The sequence below is a fragment of the Hypomesus nipponensis genome, chromosome 19, assembly GCF_054491055.1.
Source record: "Hypomesus nipponensis isolate SF chromosome 19, ASM5449105v1, whole genome shotgun sequence".
Lineage (NCBI taxonomy): Eukaryota > Metazoa > Chordata > Actinopteri > Osmeriformes > Osmeridae > Hypomesus > Hypomesus nipponensis.
Window position 1 is genome coordinate 16,854,681 of NC_140379.1, and position 26,671 is coordinate 16,881,351.

At 42.5% G+C, this 26,671-nt stretch overlaps 4 protein-coding genes and 2 non-coding genes across 10 annotated transcripts in view; all 6 read left to right on the plus strand.

Moving 5' to 3' along the window:
- nfat5b (nuclear factor of activated T cells 5b) overlaps positions 1-9,055 on the plus strand; it is a 35,946-nt gene extending 26,891 nt beyond the window's left edge. The window contains exons 7-13 of one of the 3 annotated variants that reach the window (XM_084681814.1): positions 198-332; positions 431-483; positions 1,083-1,215; positions 2,542-2,622; positions 2,726-2,829; positions 2,930-4,904; positions 5,027-9,055. In XM_084681814.1, the coding sequence (XP_084537940.1) occupies positions 198-332; positions 431-483; positions 1,083-1,215; positions 2,542-2,622; positions 2,726-2,829; positions 2,930-4,904; positions 5,027-5,265 (2,720 nt within the window). In that variant the 3' untranslated portion in view covers positions 5,266-9,055. The remainder of the gene's footprint in view (positions 1-197; positions 333-430; positions 484-1,082; positions 1,216-2,541; positions 2,623-2,725; positions 2,830-2,929; positions 4,905-5,026) is intronic. The other 2 variants (XM_084681816.1, XM_084681817.1) reach the window with 2 other exon arrangements.
- Positions 9,056-9,885: 830 nt separating this feature from the next.
- On the plus strand, positions 9,886-17,097 carry kars1 (lysyl-tRNA synthetase 1). 3 transcript variants are annotated; one of them, XM_084682783.1, is made up of 15 exons: positions 10,668-10,777; positions 11,359-11,544; positions 11,731-11,875; positions 12,010-12,175; positions 12,281-12,374; positions 12,469-12,655; positions 12,768-12,893; positions 14,162-14,281; positions 14,374-14,536; positions 14,832-15,005; positions 15,103-15,188; positions 15,277-15,362; positions 15,504-15,630; positions 15,745-15,888; positions 16,727-17,097. In XM_084682783.1, exons 2-15 carry the CDS (start codon positions 11,405-11,407, stop codon positions 16,799-16,801), a joined length of 1,833 nt encoding a protein of 610 aa, XP_084538909.1. In that variant the 5' UTR covers positions 10,668-10,777; positions 11,359-11,404; the 3' UTR covers positions 16,802-17,097. The 3 variants fall into 3 exon arrangements, with proteins under 3 accessions (XP_084538911.1, XP_084538910.1, XP_084538909.1); XM_084682785.1 differs by lacking the exons at positions 10,668-10,777; positions 11,359-11,544 and adding an exon at positions 9,886-10,207; XM_084682784.1 differs by lacking the exon at positions 11,359-11,544 and having other exon boundaries at positions 10,662-10,777.
- A 343-nt stretch (positions 17,098-17,440) lies between these two features.
- gcshb (glycine cleavage system protein H (aminomethyl carrier), b) lies at positions 17,441-20,622 on the plus strand. Its single transcript, XM_084682224.1, has 5 exons — positions 17,441-17,720; positions 19,270-19,349; positions 19,763-19,826; positions 19,916-20,047; positions 20,151-20,622. The coding sequence occupies exons 1-5, from the start codon at positions 17,570-17,572 to the stop codon at positions 20,243-20,245; spliced, it is 522 nt and encodes a 173-aa protein (XP_084538350.1). The 5' UTR covers positions 17,441-17,569; the 3' UTR covers positions 20,246-20,622.
- A 1,281-nt stretch (positions 20,623-21,903) lies between these two features.
- Positions 21,904-24,252, plus strand: rpl13 (ribosomal protein L13). The gene is made up of 6 exons (XM_084682774.1): positions 21,904-21,949; positions 22,468-22,585; positions 22,784-22,925; positions 23,289-23,462; positions 23,873-23,929; positions 24,040-24,252. The coding sequence occupies exons 2-6, from the start codon at positions 22,482-22,484 to the stop codon at positions 24,196-24,198; spliced, it is 636 nt and encodes a 211-aa protein (XP_084538900.1). The 5' UTR covers positions 21,904-21,949; positions 22,468-22,481; the 3' UTR covers positions 24,199-24,252.
- Positions 23,072-23,145, plus strand: LOC146247268 (small nucleolar RNA MBII-202). The gene has a single exon (XR_014734347.1). It is a non-coding gene; the product is annotated as a small nucleolar RNA MBII-202 (small nucleolar RNA).
- Positions 23,646-23,727, plus strand: LOC146247269 (small nucleolar RNA MBII-202). Its single transcript, XR_014734346.1, has one exon. It is a non-coding gene; the product is annotated as a small nucleolar RNA MBII-202 (small nucleolar RNA).
- Positions 24,253-26,671: the final 2,419 nt, after the last annotated feature.

Genomic DNA, 26,671 nt, shown 5'->3' on the forward strand with positions numbered 1-26,671 from the left:
AGATTAGCCATGTGCCTTCCAAGAAATCACAAGGTAGTCTGGAGCAATTGGTTTAAGCTTTTATGCTGGCATCCTGCTCTTCTCTAAATGCCAGCAGCTCGGGGCCCCTGAGATGTGGGGATCGAGGGGTAGCTCAGCCAGAGCCTGAGCTTGTCTAAAAGGCGTGTGTGTGTGTGCGTGCGTGTCCTGTCACACAGCCCAGCCTGCTGGGGTGCCTGAGATCCTGAAGAAGTCCCTCCACAGCTGTTGCGCGAGGGGCGGGGACGAGGTGTTCATCATCGGCAAGAACTTCCTCAAAGACACCAAAGTCGTGTTCCAGGAAAACGTATCAGGTGAATTGCCCAATCCTCTTCTCACACGGATTTAAATCTGTCATCAGTGTTGTGACTCCTCCAGCGTACCATTGACCCTGAATATATTTAACTTCCAGATGACAAGTCTTGGAAGGCAGAGGCTGAAATAGACATGGAGCTGTTTCATCAGGTATATCTGTCAGTTCCCTGGCTATTTTGGTGCCTGATGATTGATGACAGTATCTGATGAGGTGATTAGATACAAGGGGCCGGCAGAGATTTGTTGGGTGTTTAGATGTAATCACATTAAATTGCTGCTCACTTCAGGATCTGAGTGGCCTCATTGTTTTGTGACCTAATTCCTTCGAGCCCCAGTGGTCACAATGAGGGTGTCTCAACAGTCCACTCTAAACCTTTACCCTTGGGAGCTCATTAGGTAATCAAAGCTTCTGTCAGATGGGTTAGTCCTCTGCCTTCATCACTCTGATTTATCAGGCATGTTACACAAAGGCAGATTGACAGCGTTTCATGTCTGAACTAGTCACCCACAAATGAGGCAAGTCTGCGTCAAGTTTAGCTAAAGTATCTTACACACATCAGTCGAATCCTTCCTCTGGGCTATATTGTGGCAAATGTGCTCCCATAAAAGACTGTTATGGTTTTGGTTGGCTGAAATGTTGTATGTCACACCTACATGTTGTTGTTATTATTGACAATAGGCCAATGTGAGCCTGTAGTTGCACGCTGAATGATGACTCTTTATGTACTTGAATTTGTCCTTGTCCTTAGAATCACTTGATAGTGAAGGTTCCTCCATACCAGAACCCCAGCATCACTTCCGCTGTGTGCGTGGGGATTTACGTGGTGACCAATGCTGGAAGATCTCACGATGTCCAGTCCTTTACCTATACTCCAGACCCAGGTCAGTCAACCCATTGGCTGCAGAGGTCCGAAAGTCCAGGGATGCAATCACAAATTTGGAGAAGTACAAGTTTGTTCTGTAAATGTGCTTTGTGTGATCTTTTTGATCTTTAGACCAGGAAACCATGTCGAGTCAGGAACAGGGCAGGGTTTGCCCCGTCCTATTGTCCTTCATCACTCCTAGTTGCCTGAAAGTCCTTTGAGAACCGTTGCAAGGACTGCCAGTGAGCTAGCCGGAAGGGAGAGAGAAGGGAACACAAACTGTGAAACAAAACATGGAAGTGTTAATCGTCTACCTAGAAAATCACTGGACCCTTTCATATGTATATTGAACATGTCTGTATCCTGTACATAACAAACGATCCCTCGCTCCATTCAAACGGTAGTTACTGTTGAGCTGTTGAGGAGTTTGAACGGTTGAAAACAAAACAGTTGAGTCAGAATGTGAAGAGAAGAATAATTAGATCTGTTTGACCTACAGTAGAAACATTTGTCATATAAACTTTATTACAGGCTCAAGGGCCACATGGTAAAAAGAAAACACAAAAAACAAACCATACATACAAACAATGCATTAAATAGAAATACGCAAGGAAAGAAGGTCTAAAAAAGGCACTCGTGCCAGTGTTCCCAGATCTTAGAGGTGTACTGGACAGAGCTACGGCCAGGGTTTGTCATCAGATCAATGATATCTTTTACAGAGCGGTCCAGCCCACTCATAAACTTTAAAGTAAGATTCATCCACAAGGCCATGAAGGTGGTTAGACCCACATTGCAGAACAGCTCACTGGCTCTAGGACTCCCGGGTTTCTTCAGGAGTATCCTAAGACAGTCATTATAGGCTACTTTCAATTTACGTAAGCTCTCCCTCTTGTAATTCACCCAGAGTGGAGCTGTATAGAGAGGGGTGCAGTAGGCTCGTAACAAATTAATTTGAACGCCAAGTGTACAGTGGTGGAATTTTATAACCAACATGTTAGCTTGGACATACAGCAATCTCCTCTGTCTGAACATTTTGGCATCATCCTCCAACGTGTCTGTAATAATGTGCCCGAAGTATTTGGTACTATTGGACACCCCCAGAAAATGCCAGAAAGTTGAAAGGCAGGGAACTTAATATCCTTGTCATCCTTAGTTCTACAGACCATTAGCACACTCTTCTTGGCATTATATTGAACATCAAAATCAACCCCATAATTAGAGCAGATGTTAAGCAGTTGTTGAAACCCATACTTATACTCATACTTATATAATATAATTATAATTACAAGTTCAAGTCTTTTATTGTCAGGTGCTCATCCTGCCTGTTGGTCTGTGTTTGATCTAGCAGGGATAAGTGTGGATGTGTCTGTGAAGAAAGAGGTTCCTTCTCCAGTCAAACCATGTCCTTACGATGAACGAATGAAAGGTAGTCCATTTGTATTGCAACTCTGAATTTGAGTGTACATAGTGCGTAGTGTGTATGCAGTGATTGTCCTCATTTTTCTAAAACAATGCTTCTTATCCTACAGTTATTGACAGTGCCTTGATGCCCTCGATGTTGCCTTTAGTTAAGAGAGAAGAGGTCACTCCAATGGAGGTTTCTAGCAACATCCAACCAGCTGCAGTTTTCAAGGTGACAGTTATACCAGTGCTGATATTTATTTTATTTTTTTCAAGAAATTGTTTGTTTTTCTTATAGTGTGTCACCGTTTACCCCTTTTATGTCTTCCCAGCAGACCTTGGATGTGTTGTGTCCGGCCCAGCAAACCCTGGACATGAGCTCCAGTCTACCGGCCAACAGTAGCCCGTTCTCCAACTCCCTGCTCCGGCCTACAGGAGACCCCGACAACTCCCAAGCAGCGGTTTTCTCCAGTGGAGAGGCGCTAAACACCATCCAGAAGCAGGACATCGCACCCACCAGCTCCTTCCCCGTGCCCACAGACCCTCTGCTGCAGCAGGGCAGGCCAGGCAGCAGTGCTGGGGCCTTGGGCCGCATGTGTGGAGATCCAGCCCCCCAGCAGCACCAGCTTCCCCTTCTACCCCCAGATGAGGTGGCCCAGCTGGAGCAGGCGGTCCGACAACTGCAGGCCAAGGGCTTCTGCAGCCTGCCACTGCAGACAGAGACCTCCATGACCAAGCAGCAGCAACGGCAACAACAGCTCCAACAGCAGCAACAACTGCAGCAGCAACAACAAATACAACAGCATCAACAGCAACAACAGCAACAACAGCATCAACAGCAACAACAAATACAACAGCAACAACAAATACAACAGCAACAGCAAATACAACAGCAACAGCAAATACAACAGCAGCAACAGATGCAACAACAACAGCAAATACAACAGCAGCAACAAATTCAGCAGCATCAGATTCAACAACAGCAGCAGCAGCAGCAACAGCAGCTCCAGCAGCAGCAGCAGCAGCAACAGGTCCTGGAGAACCTCCAGCTGTTCCAGTCTCAGATCCCCATGCAGTGCGGCATGTTCCAGGGAGGATCTCGAGATGAATCCTCTGAGCAACAGGGTTCTCCTCAGGGCATGGTGCAGAACCACGGATCCCTCTTTCAGCAGGCCCAGCAGCAGCAACAACAACAACAACAACAGAAGCAGCAGCAGCAGCAAGCGGCACTATTTCAACAAGCCAATGAGCTCCTCTCCATTCAGACCAACTTTCTCCAACAGACCCCTTCCCACCCCTCCCCACCCCTGTTTCACAACCCCAGCCCCCTGGCTGAGGCACAGGACCCGCAGGGGACGCTATTCCACACCCAGAAAACCTCCCCCACCCAGGAGCAGGTGCAGGCAGCTCTCTTCCAGAACACCCTGACAGTCCTGAGTGGGACAAGCCTATCTCCAGAGCAGCCTCCATCTGCCCCGGGCCTGTTCCTCCCACAGAGCACTCTGCCTGCTCAGCTTGGTGCCGGGGGCAGCCAGCAGCAGCAGCTGGCCTTCCTCAGCGCCCTGCAGACCTCTGCTGCGGAGCCCCAGTCAGTGTTCCAGGCTCAGAGTCAGCTCTCGCCCATCCAGCAGGGAACTCCCATGGAGCAGCAGCAGCCGTCTCAACCTCAAGCCCAGCCACAGCCCCCCCAGCAGAGCTCCATGTTCCAGAACATCTCCCCTCACCCACCTGCGAACACCCTCTCTCCCAGTCAGCTGCAGCAGGCCGGGCTTCTATTCTGCAGCAATCCCCTCTCCACCCCAGAGCAGCCCTCCAGTCTCCTGTTTAGCCAGGCCCAGATGCCCCCCATGAGCAGCAGCAACCTGGCCTCTCAGGACTCCCAAAACCCCTCCATGCTCTTCTCCCAGGCCAGCATGGTGACCGTCAGCCAGCAGGAGGGCTCCGAGCCCATGGCCTTCCAGAACCAGAGCTCGGTGGTGGGGAACACACAGGAGCCTCGGCAGCCAGGCTTGTTCCAGGAGCAGCAGCCGATGCAGTTGGTCCCCAGCTCCAACAGAGGCCCCGAGCAGCCAGTCACCCTCTTCATGCCCCAGTCCAACATGGCCACCCTGCAGGGGGGCATAGCCAACCAAGATCTCCCTCCCACGGCCATCTTCACCACGCAGAATGGCGTGGCGGGCCTGCAGACGACCACCTCCTCCCCAGTACAGCAACAAGGCTCCATGTTCCAGACTGCTGTTGGAGGGAACCTCAGTCAGCCCAGCCAAGCTCAGCCGCCTGGCCTCTTCCTCTTTGGCATCCAGAATGGTAAAGATCACATAAAAATTTAATGTAACGTGTGTATGTATTTTTTAGATAAACTTTTATTTTTTATAAATTACATTTTCTTTCTTTTTTTCACTTAATAAGTGATTTTCTTTCTTTCACAGAGTGTGGTCAACTGATAAACACGCCAGGAAACACCCTGTCTGATCAGATTATTGCCATCAGTCAGTCTGGCCAGGACCAGAGAGAGAGTGATGCCCAGATCCAGTCCCTGCTCGACCAGTCCATGTCTGAGTCCAGGAGCATGCAGAGCAGCATGACTGCATCTCAGAACATGGAGAAGATAGATGACCTGCTAGTTAGTCTTCAGGAGCAGGGCAACAACCTCACTCGTTCCTATTAGGACTGCAATGGGCCTCTGGTAAATCCTCTTTTGTGCCCTTGTTGTTTGGTGTGTGACAAACAAAGGTTGTGGTTTGAACACAAATCAGACATTTGCTGTTCAAAGCTAAATGCATTTAATACCCGTATGTTTGTTTGTATTTTGACCTTCTGAGTGTGGTTAGTGGGAGTAATGAACCAAACTTTATGGTGGGCTTCTTTACCAATTGTAACTTATATTCTGAATGCAGTCTTCATGACGAGGACTCTGAGAGGCACAGAGAGAAGTACTTCTCGTTGCCAGACCTGGACATGGGTTGGGTGGGAAAGAAATGGCTAGATGATATAGTTTTGTGGTGACACTACACCAGTTTAATAAAATAATTTGTTGTTGTAAGTCAGTCACCTCCAACTGTGAATGAGACATCTCCCACATAGGAATGTTCAGTTAACTCAGAATCAGTTCTAAGTACAGCACTTTGAAACATGGTTTTATACAGATGGTGCAAGCTAGCACAAAATACTGTGTTCTCAAGGACCAGACTGTGGGTTCATAATATCTTGTTGATTTCCCTTTTTTTACAAAGTATTTTAGGAAAAATGTCATGACAGAAGAAAACATACAGCTTATCAAAAGAAGACAGTGTAAAAGTATTTTTTACACATGTTCCCTCAGCACTTTATGATGCTTTTCCATTGAGACCAGTTACTCATTAAGTTTGTGACTTTTGGTTTAATTTTATATTATATTCCTTGGCAGCAACCCACCTACTTTTCAATCTACCCATTCCTACGTGTGGGATTATTATACCATAGAACTACTACCACTTTCTGGTAGATCTGGTAGAGTGAAAATCCTTATTGAAAATAATTCATACCAACTGTAGTGTTTTTCATTTACACTTGTACCCATCGCATCCTTTTCTCAGAATGCCTGGTTGTTTGTTGGATGTACATGTTTGATGTCATAGCTGTTTTTAGATACATGTAGATATTGTGTCGTATTGCAGTTATTTTCCACTGCAGATATATTTGCTTGCGTCTGGCACGCAGGAACTGGACTTGCATCCATACACAGATCAGAAAGGAGGAAGGTTTTCCGCCTGTTTCAGTGTGGAGGTGGCTTTGAAGAATGTTGCCATGTTACAGAAAGGCAGCCATTCTTTGCTTTCATCCATTGGTCGGTTTCTCTTGCCATGGTGCTACATGCAGGAATTGAGCCCATCAACAGGCATTTTATCTTGGAAAATGAAATCAGTATAAAAATACTTCTACTTATCTTAACTGTAAACTAACGACGTTCTTGCTTACAGTGGGCCCCAGTTGGCAACTGAGGGAGCACCTTTACTTGGTGAATAGCCAGTTTTATGGCTCATACTGTATTGATGGTAGTTCTCCAAAATGTTGTTTGTGACTCACCATGACAGGGAGAAAGTAGACAGGAGTAGTTGTTGTTTAAAATCCACCTTATTGTGATGTAGTTGGTAAAATGCAATGTACTGCTGCCAAACTGGAAATTTGTATCACATTTTAGTGTTGTGGTCAGCCACGGTGAAGTTGTCTTTTGTTTCTGGTCTGAATCTGAGTATGTGTGAACGAGGGGCTGCTCTATGGTGATGATTAGCTCAGAGTGCCTTCATCATTCTCTCCTGTAGCTTTCCTCTATCTCAGCGTTTCTTTATATTTACAAAAAAAGCAGCTTTTTTCAAATGGAGTGTGGTGAATATTCGTTTTAGTAATGTGATTGGTTGGGCCTTTGGTGTACCCCAACTCCCCATCCCAGAGCTTGAGCTCTTTTAGATATTTAAGGGGGCCGACTCTTGAAGAATGAATTCTAAACCTGGTTTGGAGAAAAGAGCTGTCTGTGATTGGCTTTCTTCAACTCTTGTGAAATAGTAGTTATTGTTTCCAGTAGTTATGTCTATTTATGTGATTTTTTTTTAATAGGATTTACAGATATTTTATCATAACTTTTTTACTGTTTTAGTTTGTATAACTAAAAAAAAAAGATAAAATATAGCAAATGTAGATGTGTCTATATGTGTTCCACAATGTGTGCAATGTGTGCTTTTAGTTTGTAATTGCTATGTAATTGAGCTCTTCTATGTATTTGGCTTTTGGGTGACGTATTTGTCCTGCATATCCTTTCAACTTCTATCAAATGAATGTTGTGATTTTAGAAGTTAAAATGTACAATTCAACCTAATAGTAGCATGTACATTCCTGTACATTGGATTCCTTCTTTGATTTTGGCCAGATAGATATACGACAATATTGACTTTAAGCATGCTTTCTTAAACATGCCACAAGAATCAAACCCTTCCCATTATTTAGTGGAACATTGACCCCACATCTATGTGATTAAGTAATCAACCTCTTTCCAAAATACAGCCTCTTAAATCCTCATGAACAGCTATGCCAGTGCAATAAAGCCATACAGAAAAAATGTTTAAGTAAAGAAATAAGCCATTTATAACAAAACTATTTATAACAAAAAGGTACACCGATTGTATGTACGGCATCTATCCATCTAAATATTAGACCAGTTGTTAACGTTCTATATGTGATCTAGATGTGAAAATTTGATACGATAAACAGTACAGTAAATAGAATGACCTTTGTGCTGTAGTACACAGTGACATTTTCAAACATAAGCAAATCAAGAAACATGTATTCTTGATTCTATGACATTTGAAGAGCAGGCAGGGGTATTGCTTATTAATATTGTACTTTTTCAGTAAAAGCTATATATTTATTAAAACCCTCTAAAGTATTAAGTAAAAGGTTTAGATACATTGATAACTCACCATGTTAACTCGTATCTTTCAACTCAAGGAAAACCAAAGCAGTTGGGGGACCATTCCAGCTGTATTTGCACCTAGACTAACCAATGATGTATAACATCACCAAGTACAGCAAATATTTCATAGAAATATCTAATACAAGGACTACATTAAAGGTGTATACTTGTGCCTTGACAACCGTTTATAGTAGGTACCTGATTATTATTTTACCATTGTTGCCTGTTATTATCCCTAGTATCTTGCAAGCCATAGACTGTTGTGCATTGATTGTGCTACAAATGCCGCAAAGAAATCAGTGACCAGGAAAAAAAGAAATATAATAGTGTTGTGCAACTTTGTACATCAGATTTTTATTTTGACAAAGATAATCATTGCATTTTTGTCGTACAATGTCAGTGCAGTTGAAATTTTGTCTCAAACTGCTATGCAGTTTGACTCAATATAGATGTAAATCTGTTACTTTTTTAATAGGCTATATATATTTTTATATCTAGTCTTTCTAGATTCTTTATTACAAAGGGGAAACTAAAATAGATGTTTTAATTCTATTAATTATTTATGCAGCCTAATTAAATACGTTCTAGTCCGGTTTGGTACCAGGAATGATTTGGATGATTGGGATTATGTCACTTCAGACAAACACAGATTACAATTCAAACATGTCTTCTAGTTCCTTTTTAAGTGTCATCCGCTTGTCTGTTCACAAACTGATCTGTGTCTTGATTTGATGTAAAAGTCTGCTTGGTTCTCAAGAAAGGTGTGTGTGTGTATATTATTTTTTTGTATTTAGTGAACTTGTTGCTAGATCAGATATGTTATGAGTTTTGGGGAGGGGAATGCAGATCATTAATGGGTTTCTAGTAACCATGTGAACAACCATCAAATATCACCTTTGAGAAATTAAATCTATATAAATGTATTTTTGCTTTGTTGGGCATTTGTATACTCTTGCAGTAATATTTCTGTAAACCTGCTGCTATCTATATTAATAAAGATAGATGATACATTTTTGTGGGTCCTTTATTCTGATTTTTTATTTTTTTTATTTACTGTAGGCATTCTACTCCTTATTGTCAGGAATGCAAGCGTGGACCCAAAGCAGACTCCAAAAGATGTGTCTTTCCTCCTTTTATTGGAAGCAGAAAATAGCATACAAAAATAGATTGTCAAAAAGCATGACTCTCACTCTGTGGCAGGTCAGAGAAAAACTAAGCACAGAACTAAAAATCCAAGCCACTTAAAAAGCACAGAACAAACAAGGCACAGGTGAAAACAATATGTCATAATGAGAACAAATTAACAGAACCAAAAACAAGAACACAGCAAGGGCCTCTGGTGGCCAACAAAGGGTCACAACCCTGACACTTATCCCCAGTACATGATTGACACTGACCAAAATGCATCCTTTGACAAAGGTCAATGTGGAAAATGTTTACCTGGAATCAGATTCCTTTTGTTTTTTATAACAGTATCCCTGCATGTAGAGGCGCTGACTGAAGGTGGAGGAGATGTATCCGTGCATTCCCCAGTGAAATATAGTTATCAAGGGCTACAGTGTTACCGTTCTTTGTAACCCAGTCTCATAATTCTGCGTATTTATGACGGTCTATTTTGCATGCCATACGCCAAATCCCTGTTTTACGTGCAGTTTATACTCCCATTCGTTTTTATCAACGGTAAATGTAGGCCTATCTATCACCCGCAGAACGTCATCAACTTTAGCGATTAACGTCATCATCCTGACTCGGAGTTTACGGCCGGAGGTTCACGATCTCGAAGCTTCCAAGTGTTTATTTTTTTTGTGGGGGAATTTTCACCTCAAACACCTTCAAATAACAAACATCAATTATTATTTGCCACCAAAACCAAGCAACATTCTCGTAAATAAAAACAAGAAAAAAAAGATATCCCGTTTCTGTGGAAAACATGTCTCGTGCCCGGTACCCAAGACGGCACCCGGCCGTGCTCAACGACTACAGACCGGTGGCCCTCAATTCACACATAAGGAACTGGAGCTATTGTTTCTGCGCCACAGAGACCTCTGACCGAACATGTGCTTGGCCCCCTGCAGTTCGGGTACCGTGAGAGTGTTGGGGTTGATGACGCTGTCCTCTACCTGCTCCACCGGGACTACTTTACCTGGACTAGCCGGGAAGTCAAGTAAGGATTATGCTCTTCGACTTTTCGATTGCCTTCAACACCATCCAGCCTCTCTTACTCAGAGAGAAGCTCGAAAGGATGAGGGTGGATCCCTAATGGCTCGCAAAATAGGAGCATAAACCCGTTTCATAGATACGCAGAAGTATGAGACTGGGTTGTTCTCTCTATGAACCCTGGTGCTCGAGCGAAATCAGCAATCATCTTTTGTTGCAAACAAATATGATGTCTCTAGCCAAAAAGTCGTTTATTATATAATCATACATTAAAATACATGCACAAAACTGGACCAGATGACTGCACAAAACCTGTATGAGGAAAGCTGTATTGATTCAAGCTTACAGTAACCTACTCATTAAAGCTGTACTGTTGCTGTAGTCTGGTATGCCATCAGTAGAGAGCAGCAGTACACTGCTGTAGTGTTCTAGACTGCAAACTACCTTTGAACGAAGAACTATAACGTCTTCACGCAGTGTAACATCACACATACGTACACGCGTTGGCGGCGTCACTTTGCAGCACGGTCAAGATGGCTGATGTCACAGCAGTGGACGGAGAGAAACTCAGCAAAAAGTAAGGTTATAATGTCCCACATTGGCATAGCCATTTTTATAGTCGTTTGCAATGCTGTATTGCTGTATTGAGACTTATTTGCAATGTGTTTGTCAATACATTAGGCTTACATTAAATTGTTGCATACAGTTACATCAGTTAAAAGAAACCACGATGTGAGAAACAGCCGCTCCATTTGACGATACTCCTACAAGTTCCAGTGGGAAGTGTGTTAGCGCACATGGTACTTGTAGTTTTCTTGAATGTCATTTGCAATCCCCCACCCACAATCTTATAATTTTGAACTTCAAAGCCCACAATGCATAGTGAAACGGTACCAAATGGCGTTGGCTAATTTGTAGTTCCGTTTCCATGTCGTAGTTTCGTTTTAATGCTGCTAACTACCACGACGTGTGCTTCTATCGACTAGTCAGTAGGCTACCTCAAAAAAAGGACTTAATTGGTGATTTTCTGATTCGTTGTGAACACAATCCACAGGCGCTGCTATCAATAGCCATCTTAAATCTGTGCTGTAGACTTTGTGGTCATCTTTTGATGTGGACCCCAAAGACAGCTTTCTCAGTCTGTGTGTTTCTCTCCAGGTCTGGTCATTGAATGGTGTAGGTCAGTAGATCAGCCTGCTTCGGCATGCTGACAGTGGTCAGGGCTGCCAGGCAGCAGGTGTGCCAAGCCCTCAGGGTCAGGGCACAGGGGATAAAGTTGGCTCTCCCCAGTTCAGCAACAGTCCCAACCTTAATTCAGGGGAATCGCTGGCGAGGTGACAAAAGGTTGGTGGCTTTTCCATTCCATGAGAAAACAACCAACCTTTTGTCATCCAAATTATGAACAGTATCCCTTCCCGTTGTATGCTTGGTTTGCATGGTCGTATTTTAGGTTGTCTTTCCCCAAACCGATACTACTGGTTTTAGTTCCACTGATTCTCTAATGTGTATTACCTGTGTATGTTTTGTCAGTGAGCTAAAGAGGCGGATGAAAGCTGACAAGAAGGCAGCTGAGAAAGAGGCCAAAGTCAAGGAACAGCAGGAGCAGACTAAAAACACCAATGACACAGCAGATCAAAATGCCTTTGGGGCAGATGAAGAGACCCTTGACCCTAACGTGAGTTCTAATGATGTGCTGGTCTTCTGACTCCCACAGGGCGAGTCTACTAAGAGGACATGCTAAGAGAATATCTGAAACCTGCAGGAATGAGAAGCTTTTTAAATGACAACCTGTCTACTTCCATGTCGTAGCAATACTACAAGATCCGCACTCAAGCCATCCAAGCTCTCAAGGGCACAGCAGAGGACCCGTACCCACACAAGTTCCAGGTAGATCTGTCGCTCACAGAGTTTATCGAGAAATACAACCATCTACAGCCAGGAGACCAGCTAACAAATGTGGTTCTCAGTTTGTCAGGTACTACTAATATTTTATATTGGTTTGATATTAATAAAACGGTAAAATCGGTTAACAAATGAGCATTTTAAGTAAGTAATAAAAACAATTGTGTGTTGTTGGAAGGCCGTGTCCATGCCAAGAGGGAGTCGGGGGCCAAGTTACTGTTTTACGACCTGAGAGGGGAAGGCGTCAAGCTTCAAGTCATGGCAAACAACAGGTAGTAAAGTGGATATTTAATTACAGTGTATAACTTCCTTAAAGTTGTGATGTTACTCATTTAGGGCCCATCCATCTGTCCCTCTGTGTTGCAGGAATTACAAATCAGAGGAGGAGTTTGTGCGAATCAACAACAAGCTGCGTCGTGGTGACATCATTGGAGTCCGTGGGAACCCCGGGAAGACTAAAAAGGGGGAGCTGAGCATCATTCCCATAGAGATGACCCTGCTGTCACCTTGTTTGCACATGCTGCCCCATCTGCACTTTGGCCTCAAAGATAAGGTAAGCAACAATGCCTACAACCTACACAAGGAGCCAAAGGAATCGTAAAAGGCTTTCATGTTTAATTCTGGGCACTGTGGAGCTCATTTCTCCCTACCACTTGTCCCCCCAGGAAACCAGGTTCCGTCAGCGTTACCTAGATCTGATTCTCAATGACTCTGTGAGGCAGAAGTTTATAACACGCTCCAAGATCATCTCCTACCTTCGAAGCTTCCTGGACCAGCTGGGGTTCCTAGAGGTGAGCATGGTGGCCAATAGGAGGCATCAGATATCTAAACATTCTGATTTAGGGTCGAGGGAATGGTGGAGAGTTCCGGCTTTAAGGCTTCAGAGTCAGGCTATATATTTTTCATGCAAGTTAATCATATATTTAATTAATGCAACAGTCTGGTGTGATGTGGGAAGTCGTCTAAAATAGATGGTAATATGCAGACCAGATTTAGGCCAAACCTGTGCTGGAAAGCCTGTAGATTTGTATTCCAATCATTATCCACATTACCTGGTTCTATTTATTACCTGTATCGTGTTTGTGACACCTGGGACCTGTATAAAGAAACTTCAACATGCCCAGGATTTATTTTCATTAGCTGGCTTTACTAAGCCTAACATCTGCAATCCTGCATAAGCGGTGTCACAACTTATCAACTGAAGTCACCCTATGGGTTTCAAGTATATGAGCGCAGTCACATTAAATGCACAGTTTTTGCTCCATATGACCAATCGCAAACATCGACAAGTCTTCCAAAGACACACATTTTACACAAGATGAGCTAACCATGATATTAAACAAATATGAAGAATTCAAAAATATAATCACAGCTAAAAGCAACACTGCTGTTGCAAAAGGCAGGAAGAAACGCTGGCAAAAAATGGCCATGTGTGAATGCAGAGGTTAATATGCTTATCAAGATCACAGCCCCATCATTAAGGCACGGGTAGATCTGAAGACAATTGTGTACTCCATTAAATGTATCTGTTCCTTAGGTGCATTCTTATGGTTTGCAAGACTGTTCAGAATTATACTTTCAGCTGCACGATGGTGTTACAACAGTCTTGGGAGCAAATTAAAGAACATATATGTAAGATTCAAGAACAACATGATTCAAACCGGTAAATAGGCTAACTTGCAAATTTTATAATGTCAACAAGAAGCCTGGGCTTTTGGTGCTCTGATGTAGGATGACATCGGTTGGCTATATGACAAGGTACTCGTCGGGGAATGCAAAAGCGTTTATAGGAAGCGGTTCTTTTATACTTGTTGAGCTGTTATCTCCAATTTAACCTGCTCCAGAGCAGGTTAGGTGTGTAGCATAAGTTCTGTGTGTATTAATCTACCCTGGTAAGTAGTGAACCACCGTCATGACACTGAAAACCTGAAGTCACCTCTCAAATCTTGCTTTGTACTATTGGCCCCTGGGGTTGGAGTAAACACCTACTGGAGAGTAGACCTCCAGGCGCAGGGTTGGACCGCCCTGGTATAAACAACCAGTGTGATGTTTCCCTCAGATTGAGACACCCATGATGAACTTGATCCCAGGTGGTGCTGTGGCCCGTCCTTTCGTCACCTATCACAACGAACTGGACATGAACCTCTACATGAGGATTGCTCCTGAGCTCTACCACAAGGTGGGACATTTACCTTTACATTCCCATGATCAGTCACCAAGCCCAGGCTTTTATAGTTATTCTGACGGCTCATACTTCTGTTCTGTTCCCAGATGCTTGTGGTCGGTGGGATTGACCGAGTTTATGAAGTGGGTCGTCAGTTCAGAAATGAGGGGATTGACCTCACGCATAACCCCGAGTTCACCACGTGTGAATTCTATATGGCTTATGCAGATTACCATGACTTGATGGATATTACAGAAAATCTTCTTTCAGGTAATTTAAGCGATACTAATCCTCTGGTTTTAAGTGCATCTATGAACCAGGGGCGTATGTTTCATTATACATGGCTGGGACCACCCACTTTTTGAAAACTGCAATTTGCCCCCCTACACTTTTATATTTAACTGACACATCATCAGTTACTGTGTATATACAAAAAAGGCTGTCCACTAGCACCACATTTGGGGAAAAAAGCCTACGCCCCTTCTATGGACACACCCTTTTTCTTAGCACTTGTATAAAAGCAACCTCTCAGCAGTTTATCACCCACTTGATTCGCTCTGTTCAGGAATGGTGAAGCACATCACTGGAGGGTACAAGGTGACCTACCATCCAGAGGGTCCAGAGGGACCGGCCCACGAGATCGACTTTACTCCTCCCTTCAGGAGAGTCAGTATGACCAAAGACCTGGAGAAGGAGATGGGTGTGAAGTTCCCTGCCCCAGACACCTATGACAGCAATGGTATGAGACGACACCTTGTGATGTATTGGAACACTGTCATTCATGCTAACCAGCACCAACACTTTACCGTCTACCACACTGACATGTCCTCCCACAGAGACCCGGAAATTCTTCGATGAGCTGTGTGCTCAGAAAGGAGTGGAGTGTCCACCACCCAGAACCACTGCTCGCCTCCTAGACAAGGTGCTCTTTTCATCTTTGTCACCTTGTATGTTTGTTTCCATGACCTCAGTACATGACTTGCCCCACCTTGGCTTGTGCCCCCTTGCAGCTGGTGGGAGACTTCCTGGAAGTTACATGCATCAACCCCACATTCATCTGTGACCACCCCCAGATCATGAGCCCCTTGGCCAAATGGTGAGCTGCCTTTCCTACCCATTTCCTGTGAGGGTAGTTGGGGGGAATTGGATTGTCGTTTGCCATGCTTAGCAGTATTAACTGAAACATTCGTCATTGCCGAGGTCTCTGATCGATTGTGGCCCATCTCTCCCCATACAGGCACAGGTCAGAGAAGGGCCTGACAGAGCGCTTTGAGCTCTTTGTGATGAAGAAGGAGATCTGTAATGCTTACACTGAGTTGAACGATCCCATCCGCCAGAGGGAGCTCTTTGAGCAACAGGGCAAGGTCAGTGGGACTTGTGCAAGAGAAAAAGATGGTTGTTGTTTTTGGCCCAGTGTATGCAGTGAGTTAGCCAGTAACAGATGTCATTTCTGATATGTCTGTTTTGGTTGTTTACAGGCTAAGGCAGAAGGAGATGTTGAGGCCATGTTCATCGATGAGAATTTCTGCACAGCTCTGGAATATGGTCTCCCTCCCACCGCTGGCTGGGGGATGGGCATTGATCGCCTTACCATGTTCCTCACTGACTCCAACAATATCAAGGTATCAAGGCACTATACTACTAGACAACGACCTTATATTTGCATCCATTTAGATGCTTTTATCCAAAGCAACTTACAAATAGTGCTTATAGTCAGTACTTAGACCGAATCCCAATTTCTGTCTTACCCTTTACCCCTACCCCTTAGTTTTGCACGTGAGAATAAGGGCTGAGGGGTAGGGGTACATACCCCTTAAAACCTAGTGTTTTCGGGAGCTTACTTTAAACCAAGTGGTATGTGAATACTGCGCAACCGGAAACAATGGCGGACAGATCATTCAGAGTCCCCTAAATGTAATATTTTCGTCTTAAATAATTGATTAAAAAATTACAACAGTCTTGTTTTGTGCTCTACACAGTCCTTTACATATATATTTGGAACCATGTTCTTAATTGAAAAATATTTTTTAATCGCTAGTTTGCTATGCTAAATGTTACATTGCTGATTTGCACAACAATCCCGCATTTCTCTGACTAGCCTTAAATGGACTCCATGCATGACTACAGTTTTAACTAATCTCTTACCCCTCAGTTTCGAGGGACAAGGGGTACACACAGGGGTAAAACAGAATATTGGGATTCGGCCTTAATCTAGGACCAGAAGTTAAACAATATTTCTGTGCCATTCTGTTGATGGGGCAGTGCAAGAATAACAATGTATCAAGTGAAACATGGGAAAGAACATTTTGTAGGTGTAATCTCTTAACAAGATAGCACTACAGTAGCCTCTCATACAACCTAACTGCTGTCCTCTGCTGTAAGATCTATACTCGGGCTTACAGTTCATCTCCTTGATATGTGAATGAATGTAACCATCTGATGTTGATACTTTGCTCACAGGAGGTGCTGCTGTTCCCTGCCATGAAGCCTGATGACAACAAGACCGCCCCACCCACTGAGGGCACCTCTGTCTGACAACGTGCCCTCAGGTGAACACTCCAGTTTGCCTTCAGTCAGGCCAGGGAAAGGTTTCAGATTGGTAGTTAATGTGGAGTAATCTGTTTCCCATTTTTACTGTCTGTTTTGAGCCTGTGCTGTTTTGCATTCTTAAGGGAATAAAGTTAATTTTTAAAGCTTTTCTTGTCAGAATTACAAATTGAGTTTCATGCATACCTGTCTGGTGTTGATTTCTCCCCCCAGTCATCTGTCTTCAAGTGTTTAAGCATGTGAAAACCCAATAAAATGCCATTAACTGTGGCCAATCAACTTGTGATGAGCCGTTTTGATATTTGCCATTGTTTGTACTAAGATTTTGCTAATTGAGTGCTGTTTTGCATCCTTTGTTCCTTAGCATAGAGTTGCTCACATAGTTGTGAGCACAGACTTGGTAATGAAAAAAACATTTTTTAAATGATGATATAGGCCTATAAATGTCAAACTGCGTCAGATAAAATGCCCAGCCAACTGGTAAATCGGATACACTGCGACAAATATCATAGATCCTGAACTATCATAGATCCTGAACATTCAGCAACAAATTAATAAGCGCGTCATTCCCACTTGTGATTGTTGCTTTCCTCTGCTGCGTCCTTTCTTTCCTTGCCTGATTACTCTGACGCCCTACGGACGGTGGTCCAACTTCCAGCATTTGCCTCGTGAGCGTGCAATGGGCTGATGCGCGCCCCTCTGGTATCGCGGTCAAGTGCGTGTGTATAGGCTTTTGCTCGACACTACTCTGTGAAGATGGCGATGAGAGTGGCCCTCCGGTGCATTTCTGCAAACTTTTCTCCAAAACTGCATCAGCTCTCTCGGCCAACACAGTTAGCTGCAAGTCGGCTGCTATGGAAAACCGACATTCCACGGACGTTGAGCACAGCCTCGCGATTGTCCACAGGTAATTGTTTTGTTAGTGTTCTACAAATGGGTAAATTCACAGTTAAATGCTTGACGTAACATCACAACTAGTGTAACCAGTGTAGCTTTTGGTTACAAATTCCGACGTACGCGTGATGGCACTCCGTTTCCCACGGTTCATTTGTGACTCATTGTGGGGTAAAACTGGGACCAATTCACTAGAAATGTCAAATGTGTCGATCCTGCAACATAAAGTTTAGATTTGAAAGGTGTGTGATGCGGCTAAACACGCAAATGCTTAGCAATGTGGTGTTGTACCACGGTTAGGTTGGAATGTTGTTGGAATGTATTTGAAAAGGGTCTACTCTGGTTTGTTTTGATAACGGTTCTAGACCGGTAAAAACGTTTTTCAGAAATAAGATCTTAGTGATTTAATGTCCTGGGTCATGAGCACCTTATTATCACCAGGTCACAAAACATGTTAGCGAGAGTTTGTGAATGCACTCATGTCTCGTGTCCCACATTAGCTAATAGAGAGGGGCTAGGAAAGTCATGCAAGAGCTTGGACGAGTGCCCCTGAATGCATAAAATGTGTCAGTAGCACTGCTTTATATTTGCCTTAATTTTTAGCACTTGCACATTGCAATGATTAATTATAAATTATTTATCTTAAAGCCTATTTCTACAGAGAGTGACAGAGAGAGAATCCCCCTAGGCAATATTCAAATAAAGCGATTATTTACTGTTGGGTCTTTAAAATCACTTTCATAAAATAATATTACATTCATGTAACTGTTGCTCTACAAAGCTCTGAACCTTTTAAAGTGAGGAGATGTTTGGACAAACAGGCTCTCCTGTCGTTCAGACTGTCCAGCCATGCTTCAGCATCTTGCATAGTTCACAATCTGGTTCAAACCTGTATTTTTCTGCATGATCTGATGCTAGCATGGAAAACTGTTGAGGCATTGTGTTTGCCCTCTAGGGTATCTGAAACATGACATAATTTTTGTAAAGCATATTTTAAGGTTTTGTCAAAGGTTTCATCAAATTTAGAAAAAAATATATTAAAAGGTAGATGAGAGTAGGCAAAAAATAATATGTTCAGTGAGGGCGTTAAATCACATGTTCATGGAAGAATGCAGCCCACAATAATTGCATATATTTAATATTGTCATATATTTAAGAGAATAACAAATAACTGAAGTTTTACCACTTGAATGTTTGTGAATTTCACATTTTGTCTAACAATGGGCTGATAAATGTCTTAAGACCAGAATCTTGAATGGTGGGTTATCTCTTGTCTTGCTGTTTTTTGAATGGGCTTTGCTGTGTTGCACAATAATCTTTGGCTCTGGTCCATAGTACGTTAAAATGTCCTTTGGACACAAGATCTGTGTGTGGTTTGAAATTGGTGATTAGTTAAGCGACTTTCTTTCTTTCCTTGTCCCATAACCTAGGCCTGCCATTGACCTGACCCCTGCCATTGACCTGACCCCTCCTAGCACACACACACCAAAAGGATTTCCCAAGTTTTCATTCAAATTCCAAAGGGGATGTCACTAATGTTAGTGTCTCTTCCCTTTCTGCAGCCCTGAAATTCACTGACAAGCATGAGTGGGTACGAGTAGAGGGTGGTGTTGGTACAGTTGGCATCAGCAGTTTTGCTCAGGTAGGTTGTTCATATGTAAATCAGTAATGATGTTGAAGGTGTACTGATATCAGACTTCAGGTTGGCCTGCTTAATGCCTTCTTTCATTAATGCTCTGTTGAGGCTATTTTAAACTTTACCCTGCAATAGACAAATCTTACAATCACTAATTTTACAATGCATTGTTTAGGGTAATTTATTACTTTTATCACAGCTTTAACTATAAATAGTCTCAGATAATCAGCTTTGAATCTTCCATGGGGTTAAACATTATTTAAAGGCCAGGTCTGGAATTTATATTGGTTATTTAGTATGGACTGGTGAGCAAACCAAATTAAAACTCTAAATGGATGCATTATATGCATTTAACTGCTAAAATAGAATCGAATTAAATGATGATGAATGATTTTTAAATGTTCAAACCTCCATTCCAGGAAGCATTAGGTGATGTGGTCTACTGTGGACTCCCTGAGGTTGGCCAAAAACTTGAACAATTGGGTGAGTCTTTTGTAGATTCTCTCCTGCACGAAGACTCCCGCTATTTTTCTAGTGAATAAGGTTGTGGACTGTGCTTTATTGTGTTGCAGAGGAGTTCGGGGCTCTTGAAAGTGTTAAGGCTGCTAGTGAGCTTTACTCTCCCCTGACTGGAGAGGTGACTGAGATCAACACGGAGCTGTCCGACAACCCGGGGCTAGTGAATAAAGCCTGCTACGAAGGGGGTACGCTAATCTCCACAACGGCTATAAAAATGTATTTAGGCCTCTTACCCTCATACACAGTCGGGGTTTAACGATTAACGCACAGCCATTGTTCTTCTTCCAGGCTGGCTGATTAAGATGACTATTGAAAACCCTGGAGAACTTGATGGCCTGATGGATGAAGCATCCTATGATAAATTCATCAAATCACTTGAGTAGAAAGCTGTGACCCTTTTGTATAATGTTAGAGGACTGGCTTACTAATTATATCTGGTTTGACTGTAAAATCCCACTTTCTGGGAGGTCACTTAGGACATTATATTTATTTTGATACAGTCATTGTTTCATGAACAAGATATCATCAAGGTAACCAAAATTGTAATGTCTCAAATTAACAACCCCAAGGTGGTTAGAAGTAAATCCATGAGACAACTTACAGGGCTTTTTCATCCCAAGCCCTGTCAGCAAGACAATAAGGGCTTGTGTTGGGTGCTTTACATGGACTGAAATACTAGCTACAGAGAAGTGGCTACAAGGTGAAAAGTGATTGTAAAAGATGCAAGTCTGATGCAATAAATTTCAACTTATATTTTGAATATTGTCCATGTCTGTTTGTGTTCATCATTCTCGTCACAATTGTGTCTAAAATGGAGATGTCTGTTTGGCATAAATAATCTTTGGGTTTCTAATCTGAAAACTGGTCCATCCTGATTAAATGAAACTTTCAACAATAATGTTTCATTTCACAAAATAATTTGAAAAATAGTAAAATACTGCTTCCCATCAAGCATCCATTTTCTTTGAATAGAAAATGCAAAGCTGATCCGTAACACCACAAGCCTTCTTATATTTACACGTATTCATATAGCAGAAACCTTTCTTTAACACTGTGTACAGAACTAATTTTTATACTTTTATAAACTTTAAAAAAGTTAATGTAGTTTTGTGCATTTTGAAAATAGTGGTCCTGGCACTATTTCAGACAGTATCTACCTGGGTAAAATGGATCAAAACAAGGAGAATGATAAAACATAAACGTTGGTGACAGTAAGTTGCCTTTTACTGCTGTACATCTTGATACACCTTGACTTTTGCCCTCAGATTAAAGTAGAGGTGAAGTGCAGGGGTGGGTTGATCAATGATTAATGGAATAGAGGTAACACTGTATTGGTGCAGCCGACTGAGCCTAGTTATCTTGGGACTGATTGTGCGGGAGCATTTTTGCTCTGTAGGATGAAAGTCTGCCTCAGATAATAGGCCGACTGATTATATTATCTTTAAAAAGTGGTAGGAGGTGGCTGATGATGATCATCGATATTTAAATAAAAAATCTAAACTAAAATGTCCCTACTGTTATTTGTTTAAGTGAGGTATTTTGTATGCGATTTAATGTTAAATTGGTGAAAAGAGTGCCAACAACGGTGGATAATCAAAGACCATGCTGACCGAATACTTTGTAGGTGCATTGGAACTGCAGTGCCATCTTGTGTTGTACTGACGAATCAAGTTTTGAACTGTGAATCGGCTGATAGCTCTGAATCGGCTAATAGGGGGGGGGGGGGGGGCGTTATCAATTGAAAAGTTTTTATTTTTTATGTTTTTTTATTTTGTATTATTGTGTCAAAGGTTTTTAGCATGAATCTTATCCCCAGGCTTCTCCACAGAACTAGTAACAGCGTCTAATGGAAGATATTTTCAACGCACATATTTCAGTGTGCGTTCTGTGTGTCCGTGATTTATTTGACTTTTATCAAAGAGCAGAAAAACGCATTTTGGTTTTATTTGGGGAATACGTTCTCTCAATATATTATACACTTCCGGTTGACAATCGCGCTCATGTCTACGATTGGCTAACATCTATATATCCCACAATGCACTGTCAAGCACTTCCTTTTTCTTTTCGGCCATTTTCCGCCCCGTACGGTATGTCAATTTAATCTCCGTACATTTCGAATAAAATCAGCTTCAATCCTTTAAAACTGTATAATGTTTATTTGTTTTTCTGTATGGCCGTGAAAGTGTAGTAGTCTGGTACTTTGGAAATGTACGTATTATTATGGTCGGTGAAGTAAATTAGGATTTTTCCGTACTAATGGGTGGTAATGAATTATGGCTGGGTATGAAGTGCATGCAACACTATTGGCTTTGACGATTGTCTCTAGATGCGGGGAATTCATTCCAAGTATTTGAACATTGGTATAAATGAGGATTAATTCAAACCCATTTACATAAACTAGCGGTTTGTGATTCTTTGCACACTAACGTTTACAGCCATTATCAAGGACCCCATGGCCGCTCTTCTTAGCTCTAGCAAGCCCATCCATGTTCACGTGTGGAACAAATGGGCTCCACATGAAGTTGGCCAACTAAGATTTGTCTGATAACTTGTAGGTGTTTTTCAGTTGGACATGTTTTTATGATCCGTCATATGTGCCTTCCAGGGAAGTAGGTAAACATGGCTCCCAGCCGGAATGGAATGCTCCTGAATCCTCATTTCCATAAAGACTGGCAGAAGAGGGTGCGCACCTGGTTCAACCAGCCGGCAAGGAAGATCCGCAGGTATGTTAAGACGCTAAACTTATGCCGAAGATGTGATGCTTTGAATCAAGTATATGGGCATTACTCGTATTAAGCTACAAGTTACAGCTAACGCTACACGTTGCTTTTGAATGTGAAGGTTGTGAACATGCAGGTAAACAATGTCTGCTTTGTGATGCTGAATGTAGTTGTATTTACAGCTGTATCCTTGTATTTCAGGCGAAAGGCCCGTCAGGCCAAGGCCCGTCGCATTGCTCCACGTCCTGTTGCTGGACCCCTCAGACCACAAGTCCGGTGTCCCACCATCAGGTATCACACAAAGGTGCGCGCTGGACGTGGCTTCACCCTGGAGGAGCTCAAGGTAAAAAGCATTAGTTTGTTTTCCGTTCGGATGTGAGTTTGCAAGTTGCAGGCCTATGTTAGTATTTCTTTGTTTGAATCATTGGGTTCTGCAAACACCGATGCTTTAGACAATGTTTAGGGCTAGTATGATCAGCAGTCAAATGATGACAACTTCTCCGGAATCTCTGTACTACCTTGATGATATCCTTTTGAACCCCTTTTTCTGATGACTGTCTGGCTGCAAAGTACTACACCATTCAAGGTGTACAATGTTTTTTATTTATATTGATCTTTATGGTGATAATGTAAGGAAACAAATCAAATGACTGTGCTGGTTCTGCCATGTTTCTGTGCTGATGCATGTTATATGGCTGTGTTCCAGGCTGCAGGTATCCACAGGAAAACAGCACGCACCATTGGCATCTCTGTAGATGCCCGCCGCCGTAACAGATCCACCGAGTCTCTGCAGGCCAACGTGCAGCGCTTGAAGGAGTACCGCTCCAAGCTCATCCTCTTCCCCAGGAAGACCTCCGCACCCAAGAAGGGAGACAGCACTGTAAGTGTCCAGTGACTGAGCACCTCAGTTAGTGCAGCAGCACCAGATAATCATTCAGGGCATGGGGCCTGGAGATTGTTTTGGGATAAGTCCCTGTCTTCAGTGCATACTTGTGGATGATAGTACAAGGAATGAAGCCTCAGATTGGATGTCTTAAATGGTTTAAGCACCTCCGCAGTCAAATGATGACAAATTCTCCGGAATCTCTGTACTCTGTTGATGATTCTCTTTGAACCCCTTTGTCTGATGACTGTCCTAGATTATTCAGTTCACATATTTGACTTGTTGATGTTTGTGGTAGTTGGCGAGTTGCATTTTAAATGGGGGTCAAATGTGGAACAAACATCTGGAACAAATGTTGATCAGTGCCTGGCTTTCTCTAACCTGTCTGATACATTTCTTCATCCCAGGAGGAGGAACTCAAGATGGCCACCCAGCTCACTGGTGCTGTCATGCCCATCAGAAATGTATGTATCAATGAAACTATTACCTGACATGTCTGACATATAGCAGCCTTAGTTTCAGAGGAATGAAGGTTAAGAATTGGTGTCCTCATCTTATGCTGTCTCATCTTCAGATTAACAAGAAGGAGAAGGCCAGGGTGGTGTCTGAGGATGAGAAGAACTTCAAGGCTTTCGCCAGCCTGCGCATGGCGCGCGCCAATGCCCGTCTCTTTGGCATCCGTGCCAAGAGGGCGAAGGAGGCAGCTGAGCAGGATGTGGAGAAGAAGAAATGAGCAAAGCGTTAGTTTCTATGGAACTTGCAAAAATAAAAAAACGTACAAAAGTCACTGTTGGGTGGTTAATTTTCTAAGCAACTTTTTTTCACCTGTAGTTTGAAATTGTTGGACCATTCTGGTACTCTAATAGGTTAACCACTAGGTGGTAGCAGTGTAGCAGCTTTCTCCCTGAAAGAACCATCTATATTAAGGCTCCGGTATAAGTGAGCTTTGCTTTGCACTGCTTGAGATACCTCAGTGGAAGGCAACATGGAAGTTTTTTCCTTGTCCTCTGGCAGGTTTAGCGTTGGTTGTCTGAAAGGCATTTATTGATGTGAAAATGCCGTAAGAACAAAGGGTTTGGTGGAGCTGTGAAACTCTTTCACAACAAATGAATTGGAATTAAATGTGTTCTGGTTGTTTTGTGTCATTACACACAGAAGTCATCTGACTTCACTGCACTACTGAATTTAAATCAAGTTGAAGGCAGCAGAGCCTATGTTATGGTGGTTGCAGTTTGTTGCAAATTCAACAATGAGAACCTTAATATCCTTGAATGACATCACATCTTGATATGTGGGCTGCAGTGTAAATAGTCAGACAGGAAGATGGTGGGAGGGAATGTTATGCAAGCTAATTTCTTTCAACCTTTAAGAGTCCTTTTTATTTCAGACTTGACCACCTTTGACCAGAACTAAAATACATTAGAATATGAACTGTCAATTTTTATTTATTTATTAGGGGATGTGTGCAACAGTGTTGGGTTAAGATTTACCATCATATGTCTCACATTTCAATACATTGATGGTGATAATATTTCCCATATGTTGAGATGACTCAATGGGGATATCAGTCTCCTATGTGGCAGCTTTAGAAGTGCTACGCTGCAAAAATGTTTAATTGCATTCTGAGAATGAAGTGTTACAGGTACACGAAAGCATTGTTTGTGCCATAGAGCTAAAGTAGAAAAATAGCTAGACAGCAATAGAGCTGTGATTATCTATATATAAATACACTGGAACTCCAGAGAGGATTTGTATTGACACAGCAGAAGCAGATGGCAGTAGTTTGAAGCTGAAGAGTGGTGGTGCTCAGGTGCATGGCCCTGAGCCATGTCCTTTTCCACATTTCTTCCCACAGGAGGGGAAAGGCTTGAAAGAAAAAGCGAATTATGAGTGTTTGTGTGCGTGCAAGGGTTGCTGGGCTCTTATACACACGCACATGTTGGCGTAGTTATTCTGAGCACAGGAACACTGCATGAATGAGGCTGTATAAACCAGAGGTTTATTGTAGGTCAAAGTAAGAGAAAGATCATTATCCATTGAAGAAGACAAGCTGGAGTGTTTGGGGAGAAGGTAACTTGTTCCTTGCTACTGAGCTTGTGGAAAACAACTCAGTAAAGCACATAATTACTAGGAAAACTATTTTACCAAAGCATAGCAACAAGATTCTCTCTTTTTTCAATGGTGATTGGCCTGCCATTCTGCCGTCAATAGGTTTTCTTAGGTGCAGAGCCCATTACCCAGTGGTGGAGTGCTCCTTGACTGGCCACCCCTAAAGGAAGGAAGGATTAGTTGAATTAGCCGGGTCCTCTGAAAATCAACGATGGAGCCTGCTGAAGGGACACTGAAGAACCCTTAATGTGTCATTGCAAAATTGTATATAAAAGGTACACAACTGAACCAAATCTCTGCCTTGTAGCAGAAGCTGCAGAGACATTGCACTGGCTCGTTCCTAAGCCTAGCCCATTGTCTTCAAAACAGAAAATATTCTAGAGCATATGCCTCATTGGCACAGGTCACAGAATCATCTACTACAAATAAGTGCTTTGTTAGCCAAAAATATTCCATATGTGAGAGCAGTGCATTGTCAGAAACCAAGCTTTGAACATTATATTATATTTTTCAAATTAAAGTGAGTTCACTTGAGTGATGTATCTGTAGGTGGGCTGCAAATGGTTTGAAATGAACAGGACTGCTAATCAGTTAAAGCATGTAGGTGTTACAGATTTTTTCAATTGCTAAAACATTAAAACCCATTGGCTGAACAAAGTTCTCAGTAGCCTGAACTCATGTAGCTAATTGTGCAGTCTGTTGTCAATACCTTAAACCATTTCACATGGTAAAACACAATTTGCAGATCTCACTTAGACTTTCCAGCAAAACTTTAAACACATGCTCATCCTCAAAACATATTCTACACTCAAATGCACATGTCATCCATGCTGGTAAATGGCAACAATCAAATACTAATAGAGAAAACATTTGTCATTGACAAAACACAACCACTCAAAATTGATTTCACTCATTTCAAATGATGTGACACAACCAATATAAGCCAGTTCAGAGAGCAAACAGGTTGTTGAAGGTGAGAAAATATAGCTTGTGATGTCACCAAGTGCTCTGGCCTGACCCAGCCCAAAGACAAGAAGAAGCACATTGATCACATGTTTACTCCTTAGATTTGTGTCCCTTTTACTGTAATCAAATGG